Source organism: Pseudocercospora fijiensis (assembly GCF_000340215.1).
Source record: "Pseudocercospora fijiensis CIRAD86 unplaced genomic scaffold MYCFIscaffold_5, whole genome shotgun sequence".
In the NCBI taxonomy this organism is placed as follows: Eukaryota; Fungi; Ascomycota; class Dothideomycetes; order Mycosphaerellales; family Mycosphaerellaceae; genus Pseudocercospora; species Pseudocercospora fijiensis.
The window spans coordinates 625378-635423 of record NW_006921536.1 but is presented as its reverse complement, the minus strand read 5'-3'; the positions used below and the strand labels follow the sequence as shown (position 1 = coordinate 635423).

Here is a 10046-nt window from a genome sequence, read left to right as displayed (position 1 = left end):
CAATTGAAGTTTGTAGTCCTGACTTTCACATCAGCCACCATGATGAAACTGCTCACCCTCACACCTTTCGTTGCCGCCGTCGTAGCATCTTCGCTGCAGTTGGGGGACGTAGAGATCTTCGCCCGTCAAAATGATCCGATCACCTCCTTAGTCAATGATATCACAACCCTCACCAAGAGCGTTGTCGATCTAGGCGACACTGTTGGCGGCTTTACCGGAATATCTGAAGCTGGAACTGTTGCGACCAAAGCACAAACCGTGCAGGACAACCTGCAAACCGCTGCAGACAATGCGAAGAAAGCTCCAACGCTGGATAATAATGGTGCTCTCGCGTTGGCTGGTACGTTGCTCATCTCGCTTCTCCGCCCGAGTGTCACATGCTGATTTTTTATGAGTAGTACCTGCCCAAGCCCTGAACGAGGCAGTCGTCTCGACACTAGACAAGATCACTGCCAAGAAGGATGTATTCGCTTCTGCCAGCCTGACAAGCGTTGTGGCCCAGCTTCTCGAAAAGGACAACCAGCTTGCGGGAGACTATTCTACAGCTTTGTTCAGCAAAGTCCCCGCGGAGCTGAAGTCCACCGCCATGAAAATCGTACAGCCCTCCTTAGACAAGCTGCAAAAGACAGTCGATGATTTCAAGGCTGCCGCCGGTGGCAGCATGAGCTCTGGAAGCTCGAGCGTTATGAGTAATGTCACCCCACGAACTTATGTTTAATATAACATGAACGCTAATCTTGTAGCTAGCCGCGAGCGCAGCAATGTCGAGCGCTTCTTCCTCCGCGGCAGCCGGTATGACTTCGATGTCCTCAATGATGCACAGTAGCTCCATGACTGGTACGGCAACGACTAAGCCAACAGCTTCTGCCACCACCACCCCCAAGGCTTCGACCGGTGCGGCGAGCTTGAACAATGTCCTGGAGTACGGCGCGATCGTTGCTGCTGCTGCGGTGGCTATAGCCGCCCTCTAATCCGAGAAACACCCTCTGTATCTCAAAAGCACGTCGAATCTCTGGAAGACACGCTCAAGGTTGAATTGCAGCACATCTGCTATTCGTCTCGTGGATCAGCGCCGTAGGAATTGACGAGGCTTTTCAGGACGACATCGAGCAATGAATGAACCACTTTCCTGTACAGGGTGTATTCTTCAGATGTAATAATAGCCGAATGCACAGGGCGAGGGTTGTGTCAAGCTTTGTACGCAAATAATCCAGCAAGACCGTTGACTGCTTCAGCTTTTGACCATCGGTCATTTTGCAAAAATTTCTTACGTTTCTCACTCTACAAAAACATTATCTCTTCGGAGTTACCAGAACAAAAAAAGTCAAAGTTGAACCGTGCCCTCTACCTGTACATGTGTTAGTAACTGCAAACGCCTCGTCATGGAATAGACATACTGGAATCGAACCAATGGCCTCGTCATATGATTGCAGTGTATGCAAGAGGTACTAGTGACGCGCTCTACCCCTGAGCTAAGAGGGCGTACTGTTGATAGTCCAAGTTCTAACTCTGATTGGATGCCGATGGTGAATCTCATTTTGTATATAACCGCTGCAAAAACAACCAGAAAGTCAGAGCTGGGCGTGTACGACAAAGACGTGTGAAAAATTCGATCGAAGACTCTTGACACGAACGAGAATTGTTATCTTTGTGTCGTGGTGAGTGAATGATTTTGGAAATTTTGCACAGTGGGGAGCCGCCAAGGAATTTTAGAGGCTGCAGATGATGGGGGTGGAGGCTGCTTCTTGCCAAGGGGTGTGTAGGGAAAGGATGTGTATGAATCTGTAGTGTGAACTAAAATAGTATTCGTGGGTGTTGTGAGTGAGAAGTTGTTGGTCCAGCGCTGTTGAGTCAACATGATAGGATCTTGAAAATTTTGTGTCCACCTCATAGTCCATTGAACTTGGTGTAGAAATGACCAAATTGCACTGGAAACCCATTGCGGTATTTCTGTATGCCACTATCTCCTACATGCAACAGCCATTACAGTAACGCTACACAGTCGTCCCAACACCACACCTCTCAGCCAAAGACCTTCCTACAAAACAATCCTGCGATCGATATCCCTCAACATGGACTACTCATCCAATGCTAGCGATAACCTCATCCAGGGTGCCTCCCTTACTATCCCGATCTTGATCCCACGTAAGTCGAGTCAGACACTTCAGATCCTCCTTAGCATAACCGTACTCGGGCCCAGATTTCGCAATCGTGCTGGCGTCACCGAGTGTGTAGAATCTCGCGGCGAATTCTAGACTTGCGTCTTGTTGCATGCTGGTTTTGAGCGATTGTTGGAGGACGAGGATGTTGAGGCCCATGCGTTCTAGGCCGTGGTGGTCGAGAGCTTGGATGCAGCCGACGAGAGATACTAGGGCGTTGTTTGCGAGGACGTCGAGTTTAGTTGTTAAGAAGGTGTATTGTGGATGAAGCAGATTGGTGGAGATAGCGGTGTCGTAGGTACCGAGAGATGCTGCCAAGTTGAGGATTGCTGGGTCTGGATCGTTGTATGGCTGACCCAGGGCATATGTTGTGTCCATAGCAGTGTAGACTCCGTGAAGCAGATGCAACCGCAGATCAACGTGTAAAGTTCGAAGAATGAGAGACGACAGTTCTGTGAAGGATGCGAGCACAGCATCGAAGCCAGCTGCGGTCTCTTTGTCCAGTGGCAGATATGGCCCGCTTGGTGCATTGTCAAGGTTGAAGTTTTGGGTCCACCTTCTTCGGTCATGCGACTGCATGCTGCTTGTATCGACAGCCCTTGGACTGATGTATCGCAACTGCTGGCATCTCGAAGTAAGCCATTTCATGCTTACTTGAAGAGTGCACAGTGCTGCAAGTGCTTTGCGATCATTGATGAGATCGGCTTCTTCTAGCCTACGCTTCTTGATTTCGTTCAACAGCAAGGCAGTCTCTTTTTCGGCAAGGACCGCAGTGTCCTTCGCATCTGCTTTGAGCAGCTTGATGACAGTCTCGTTGATCGCGCCGCTTGTTGCGAACTGCGCAGCCAGGCGCAATTTGGCAGCTCCTTCGGATTCTAGTTGAGCGCGTTGCAGCAGACTCTTAGACCACTGATAGCACTTGTCGTAGTATGTCCGCATCTGCGTCACGATGAGTTGACTGAAACTTTGATCATGAGGCAGGCTGTCGAGCATGACGCAGAAAGCCTCGATGAGCTCGTAAAAGCGGGTTGTGCCTTTGAATATCGGTCTTTGGGCATGCAGTTGCCACTTGGGATCTGCTTGGAAGGCGTCCATTTCCGTCATACTCCGGCTGCAAAGTTCGAGTAAGGTCTCGTCAAGTTGTGGATAGAAGACATTGACGAGGAAGTCGTCAAGGAACGATGTCAGCGTGCCTGGGACGACGCCAGAGTTCACAGGCACGACTTCTCGTAATCGTGTCAAGAAGTCGAGCGAGGGCTTGAGAAGAATTCCCATGTTGAAAACACTGGGCTCAACCAAAAGTTTGTGTCCGGTCGCAGATATGTCGGTGATTGTGTTCTGGTCCTGTTTCGAATTTTGAGCATTGCTGCCGACCAGACCAGGCACTGATTGCTTCAATATCGACTCGAGGTCCTCGCGCTCTGTCGCCAAGTCGGTCGACTTTTGATCAGTTTCTGACATTTTGAAGAGCTTTTGTGATCGGTCTCGTGGTTGCGGCCTGAAAATGTTGGCACTTGGATCGTTTTCTTGTCTCGATCGTTGACCAAGATCGTTACTCGTGGCCAGATGATCGTGCAGTAACGATCGAATCTCACTCTGGAGGAGTTTCCACAGTTCCCGAAAACTGCGATTTAGCGTCGAAGCGTCTTCATGGCCGTCACGTTTGATGATTGCTGCTATCACATCATGGAGGACGCGATGCCCCTCAGCGATAGCTTCATACTTCGCAAAGAGAGTAACGAGCAGATCTTCGAGCGTTTCCTTCTTCTCGCCATCTGCGCCTGCGTTCACGCCAGCTCCCATTTTCTTCTGGCTTCTGGCCGCAGCTCGCAAGAGGGATGGATGCCGTTGCTCGACCTCCATATGTGACCTCTCTACCACTGTAAAGAGCTCAACAGGCAAGCGTTGTTCTATCTCGTCCACTGCGGTCTCTAAGCGGTTCATTTTGTTGAGCGATTCCAGCAAAAGCTGAATGTAGTAGAACGTGTCAGCCTCCGGATTCCTGGTGGTATCTTCCAACATTGGCTTCGAGGCATCAAATGTCTCCAGGAAACTGAACATGGATCGTTCGCTCTCATCGTGGTCAACAGTTGCGGCATCTCGTCGCGTGTGTGCTTTCCACCTCTCTTCGCAGTACGGGCTTTTGAGATAGAGATGATTGTGCAACTCTTCCACGAGAATGTCCGTCAACGAGTGCTCTTGATTGCTCAGATATACTCGCAAGTCGCTCAGCGCACCGATCTCCTCCATGTCTGGTTTCCTTATAAGCTTTAATGCTTCCTGCAGTGTGTCCACAGCGCCGAGAAAGCGCTTTTCAGATATTTGTGCTTCCAGCTTTTCCGGCACCTGCTGTAGTTGCTCGATGGTGCCCAACACCAGCAGCATCTGGTCATATTGCTGACTACTCTGGGCAAATGCTTTCAGCTCTGGTCGCGCGCTTGCCAAGCTACCCTTTGCTTGCACCAGACCCGATCTGAGCGTTCGTAGTCTCTGTTGCGAGGCATGTATCGAGGCTTGTATCTTGTGGAAGGTACCGATACTGCTGTTGAAGCCTTGGTGATGCTCATTGACAATGACCTTCAGCGCATTCTGGAGTTGCTTGTGGGCTTCCTGGAATTGGCTATACTGATGTGCAAGTCCGAGAGACGAATTGTCCATCAACTGAAGGGCGACTTTGACTGGTATGCATTTATCATCGGCCATGAACGACCAACGCTGCTCGATGAATCGAAGTATGTCTGCGCATAGGTCAGTCGCCTTGACCCACGGGTTTATGCGCTTCTTGCGTCGCGAGGAGATCGTCATGGTGCATTCGTGTGCACAGCATTACGATTGTGTAGCGAATGCACACAATGGATTGAGGTTTGCGACTTCTATCAGGTCCCATGTCGCAACCCCAGGCAGTTGCGAACGAGCAAGGGGGAAGTATAATAAGCAACAACAACAACCGCTACTGACCTTCAATTTGGCCTCCTTGTGTCCCATATCGTGCTCCTGCTCTGTTTCTGCTCCGGCTTCTGCTTCTACTCTGGCTGGCATCGAAGTCTCGACTCTTTCTTTGTGCATATCCCCTGTCCAGCCTCGCTACGCCCGTCCTAAAGCCTGTCGGTGCTCCATACCCGCCATAACCTTGCGGGTCGCGCGATCTGCTCCGTTCGGCGTCGCTTGTGCCTGGGCTACTGTCGTCGAAGTCGAAGCGGTGTCGGTTGGCGTTACTGCCGTTCAGGTAGTTGGAGCTGTCATTCTGTTGCTGGCGCATCCAAGACATGCTAGGCGTAGGCGTAGGCGTAGCTTGAATGGCCTGGGAAGCGTGTGCTATCTGTACAGCATGTTCTGTCGCGATACGAATACACAGACAAGTAAGCGGCGATGCGCCGGGGATCTTGAAGCTCCAATGGTAAGAAAAGTGGTGTCCACGGCGATGAATGGTGATTTCACTTACTCAGCATCCGCCGCCAGCGGGGTGCAGCGTGTATCTCATCGCATGTGAAAGTGAGGCTCTGCGGCAATCGCCGGCTCGGAACGCCAATCCCTGTCACCTTGTGGATCTTTGTCGCGAAGTGAAGTCGAACTTCCGCGTCGATCAACACTTTCATCTCGACTCGGCTGCACTATCGCATCGCATACCACCACGAGCTCGCCAACAGCATTGCGACATTGAAGTCGTATTGCTAACATCTGTAATTCTCAGCAATGATATTCTAGGCCGAAAAGGGCGCGGCGCGACATCAAACAGAGAGCTGGGCTCTCCTCCCATCCGCCACCAGCGCTCCTCCTTCTACCATCATGGCCGCCGTTGCGAATGGCCATACGAACGGCGTCAACGGTCATGGCGAACGTGTCGTGTTCCAGCGCTTTGCCGAAGTTCCGCTGGTCATCGACATTCCTGTCAGCGGAGAAGACGGCGAAGAAGTCACCCTCGACTTGAGTAATCCTCTTGACGACATTGACGAGCTTTGCGGGCTGCTGGAGAGCGAGAATGTGGCCAAGAGCTATTGGATTACAATCGCGCTTGCCTACATCAAGCAGAATAAGGCTGATCTGGCAGTCGACATTGTCAAGAGAGGCTTGGAAGCGATCCCGTCTGCGCGGTCAGATGACAAGCTCAGTCTGCTTGCGTGTTTGGTCTGGATTTATCTCTGGAAGTGTCGGAAGGCGCCCAGAGTTAAGCCGACCCAGGCGACCGAAGATGAGCGAACGAAGGAGCACTGGCTGGGCGCTGCCAACATTGCGCTGAATGATGCTTCGCGCATTAGTCCTTCCTACCCTCCGCTCTTCCTTGCGCGAGGCACCCTACTGCTTTTGAAGGCGTCTTTGCAGCCGACCAAGTTTGGCCCCGGAGGCCAAGAGCATTCGGAGCGAATAGAGACGCTGAGACAGGCATCAAAGAATTTCGACGATGCATATCGAGTTTCAGGCAACAAGAATGTTTTGGCTATCATGGGTAAGGCTCGCACACAGTTCTCGTTAGCCAAGTATCCAGAGGCATATATTCTCTACCAGCAGGCTCTTGAGCGCGCGACAGACCTCACAGATCCTGATCCACGCATTGGCATTGGCTGCTGTTTGTGGCAGCTGGGCCACAAGGAGAATGCGAAAGAGGCTTGGGAGCGCGCCCTTGAACTGAATGAGACCTCGACGATCGCCAACATCCTGCTTGGATTGTACTACCTCGATCAGAGCGGCCAGTACAACACAACCGACAAAGCCTTCGCGCCGATTTATCGAAAAGCCATGACCGAGTACACGCAAACGGCTTTCAAGCTGAACGATATGCATGCTCTCACGTGCTCGACATTTGGTGGGTACTTCCTGCTTCGCAAGACTTGGCCAAACGTGGAGCGTCTGGCGCGCAGGGCCATTGAGCACACCGATGTCAATGCCATTGCCAGTGACGGCTGGTATCTGCTTGCCAGGAAAGACCATTACGAAGGCGATCTTGCCAAGGCTCAAGACCACTACACTAAGGCCGACCAAGCAAGAGGCGGTGATGATCGAGGATACCTGCCTGCCAAGTTCGGTGCAGTGCAGCTGAAGACCCTCATGCAGGATATCGATGGTGCCAAGTTCCGCCTCGAGAAGATGCTGCTCACAAACAAAAATGTGGAGGCAACAACGCTTCTGGGCGTACTTTACGCGGAAGAAGTCTTTGCTGCACAAGCAGCCGGTTCAAAAGAGGACAAGAGCGAATCGAAGAAGAAGGCAATAGTCCGTCTCGAGCAGGTTCGTGTCGCTTGGAAGGATTCGAAGAAGAAGATTACGCCAGATTCTGCCGTCTTGCTGAACCTGGCCCGTCTCTACGAACAAGACGCACCAGATAAGGCATTGTCGTGTCTTCTGCATGTCGAGCAGCTGGAGCTTGCCGAGATCTCGGACGAGGATTTGCCTGAGGACATTGACGAGACCGACGAGAGCGCTGTAAGAGCCGCCAAGCAGGAGATGCTGAGTCCTCAGCTCCTCAACAACATCGGCTCGTTCTACTTCCACGCAGATCGTCTATCGCAAGCTCGAGAATACTTCCAGTATGCCCTGCGGTCTAGCGTCTCAATCAACGCCAAGGACGAGTCTGTCGACACGGATGCGTTGGTCACAACTATCAGTTACAACCTTGCTCGCACTTACGAAGCCGAGGGCGTGGAAGATGAGGCGGAGAACATCTACAAGAAACTGTTGGAGCGGCATCCAGACTATATCGATGCCAATTCGCGTATGGCTTACCTCGCACTGCGCAACGACCCAGCCAAGGGAGCTGAAGCCATCAAAGAATTGATGGAAGCAGATCCTGCCAATCTGGAAGTACGAGCTCTCTACGGCTGGTACATCAACAAGCACAAGAAGCGAACTCTTGCCTTGAATGAGGACCAAGAGCAGAAGCACTACAAACACACGCTCATGACCTACGACAAGCACGACATATACTCACTTACCGGGATGGGCAACCTGCACCTCACCGTGGCTAGAGAAATGCCTCGAGACACCGATGTGCACAAAGAGCGGCGAAGCAAGACCTACGCTCGCGCGGTTGAGTTCTTCGACAAAGTTCTTACCCTCGATCCTAAAAACGCATTTGCTGCGCAGGGTCTCGGCATTGCAATGGTCGAGGAGAAGAAGGACACGAGCGCGGGCATTTCAGTATTCTCAAAAGTGCGCGAGAGTGTCAAGGACGCTTCAGTCCACATAAACCTTGGCCACGTCTACTGCGAGCTGAAGCAATTCAGTCGTTCCATCGAGAACTACGAGCTTGCACTTGCAAAGTCACGAGACAAGGATCCACAGATCATGGCGTGTCTTGGTCGTGCCTGGTTGATGCGTGGCAGAGCAGAGAAATCTCTCGATGCCTTAAAGACCAGTCTGTACATCTCCCAACAAGCATTGGAGAAGGCCCCGGACAACATCAATTTCAAATTCAACGTCGCCTTTGTCCAGATACAGATTGCGCAGCAGATGATCATGCAACCTGAAGCAAACAAGACCTTGGCCGACGTCGAGATTGCGAGCAAAGGCCTCGACGCCGCTATCGAGTCGTTTGGCGAGATTGCCAAGAGCCCCAACACACCATTCCCACGTCACGATATTGAGCAACGTGCCAACATGGGTCGGAACACGATGAAGAGACAGCTAGCGACAGCCATCGAGAAGCAAGCCGAATATGAGAAGAAGCACGCAACTCGTCTTGAGGAGGCACGCAAGCGTCGCGAAGAAGAAGTCCGCAAGCGAGAAGAGGAGCGCCGAAAGGCTTTGGAAGCTGCGGAGGAAGAGAAGCGCAAAATTCGTGAAGAACGTGAGAAGCTCATGGAAGAGGACCGTCAACTTCTCGAGAAGCGGATGCAGGAGGAAAGAGAGCGTGAAGCTGCAGAGTACACCACAGACGAAGAGGGTAATCGCAAGAAGCGCGAGAAGAAGCCAAAGGAGAAGAGACAGAAGCGAAAGAAGAAGGGAGAAGAGTCCGACACTGAGGCTACAGGCGATGAGGGTAGGCGCAGTCGACATCGCTCCCGAGCTGCCAGTACCACCGGCAGTGATCTGGATGCGCCGCGCAAAAAGAAGAAGAGACGACTGGAGCGCAAGGGTCAAGCCGTCAAGTCCAGCAAATATAAGTCTGCTGATCTGGTTGTCGAATCGGATTCAGAGGATGATGCTGGTCTTGCTGCTCCCACTTCCTCTGCCGCACCTCAGTCCGATGCTGCAGAGACACCAGCCCCTGAAACGCCTAGACCGGGTGACGACACCATGGCAGATGGAGGCGATGAAGACGATGAGCCCACAGCACGATCTCAACAGCGGCGGAAACCAGCTCGTGTCCTCGACGACGATGAGGACGAGGACGGTGATGTGCCTCCAGCCACTAATGGTGGTGATACATCGATGGTGGATGACAGTGTCGAAACCGCAGGGGATAGTGACCATGGTGGAGACTAGTTACCTCGAGAGAATATGAAAGCAAACACTATCATCAATCAAATTGGTCACCCCGACGCAGCGGCAAGACGCGACAGCATCATGGGCATTGGAGACATCGTCACAAAGTATCAAGCAGACAACTCGCAGGTTGCGTGGTCTTCTACCACATTCCTACCAGCCAATATGACCTCCCCGCTCACAGAAAAGCTCCGCCGGAAGCGATACACACTCGACTGGAGCAAACCCCCGAGAAAAGGGAAGGTGAAGCTTGGTCTCGATGAGCGGCTGAAGCTGGAAGGTACGCTGCAGAAGGAAGTCCTCAAACTTCGTGAGCGATTAGACCGCGGAAGCAAGAGTTCTCGCACCCTGCGAAGACTTTGGGATGATCACGAGGCTCTTCTAGCATTAGGAAGCAGACCATAGGGACAAATTTGGTGCAATAGTTTAGGAGGCATAATCAAAATTGATACCACACGTCGTTCATGA

At 52.0% G+C, this 10046-nt stretch overlaps 5 protein-coding genes and 1 non-coding gene across 6 annotated transcripts; 3 read left to right on the top strand and 3 right to left on the bottom strand.

Moving 5' to 3' along the window:
- Positions 1 to 39: 39 nt before the first annotated feature.
- MYCFIDRAFT_197024 (uncharacterized protein) lies at positions 40 to 826 on the top strand (the record flags this gene model as incomplete). The annotated part of the gene is made up of 3 exons (XM_007929096.1): positions 40 to 340; positions 399 to 689; positions 744 to 826. The coding sequence occupies 3 exons, from the start codon at positions 40 to 42 to the stop codon at positions 824 to 826; spliced, it is 675 nt and encodes a 224-aa protein (XP_007927287.1).
- A 563-nt stretch (positions 827 to 1389) lies between these two features.
- Positions 1390 to 1482, bottom strand: MYCFIDRAFT_t45. Its single transcript has one exon. It is a non-coding gene; the product is annotated as a tRNA-Thr (tRNA).
- A 443-nt stretch (positions 1483 to 1925) lies between these two features.
- On the bottom strand, positions 1926 to 2598 carry MYCFIDRAFT_211438 (uncharacterized protein). Its single transcript, XM_007929095.1, has one exon. It carries the CDS (start codon positions 2535 to 2537, stop codon positions 2082 to 2084), a length of 456 nt encoding a protein of 151 aa, XP_007927286.1. The 5' UTR covers positions 2538 to 2598; the 3' UTR covers positions 1926 to 2081.
- A 47-nt stretch (positions 2599 to 2645) lies between these two features.
- MYCFIDRAFT_138196 (uncharacterized protein) lies at positions 2646 to 4964 on the bottom strand (the record flags this gene model as incomplete). The annotated part of the gene is made up of 1 exon (XM_007929094.1): positions 2646 to 4964. A coding segment is annotated over one exon (2319 nt), but the record flags the coding sequence as incomplete, so codon positions are not given.
- Positions 4965 to 5776: 812 nt separating this feature from the next.
- MYCFIDRAFT_50383 (uncharacterized protein) lies at positions 5777 to 10039 on the top strand. Its single transcript, XM_007928856.1, has one exon. The coding sequence runs from the start codon at positions 5946 to 5948 to the stop codon at positions 9576 to 9578; it is 3633 nt and encodes a 1210-aa protein (XP_007927047.1). The 5' UTR covers positions 5777 to 5945; the 3' UTR covers positions 9579 to 10039.
- MYCFIDRAFT_211437 (uncharacterized protein) lies at positions 9290 to 10039 on the top strand. Its single transcript, XM_007929093.1, has one exon. It carries the CDS (start codon positions 9594 to 9596, stop codon positions 9981 to 9983), a length of 390 nt encoding a protein of 129 aa, XP_007927284.1. The 5' UTR covers positions 9290 to 9593; the 3' UTR covers positions 9984 to 10039.
- Positions 10040 to 10046: the final 7 nt, after the last annotated feature.

Bases quoted from the DNA above. Each gene is read 5' to 3' on its own strand.
- MYCFIDRAFT_211438 (XM_007929095.1), bottom strand. From the start codon at position 2,537: ATGGACACAACATATGCCCTGGGTCAGCCATACAACGATCCAGACCCA.
- MYCFIDRAFT_50383 (XM_007928856.1), top strand. From the start codon at position 5,946: ATGGCCGCCGTTGCGAATGGCCATACGAACGGCGTCAACGGTCATGGC.
- MYCFIDRAFT_211437 (XM_007929093.1), top strand. From the start codon at position 9,594: ATGAAAGCAAACACTATCATCAATCAAATTGGTCACCCCGACGCAGCG.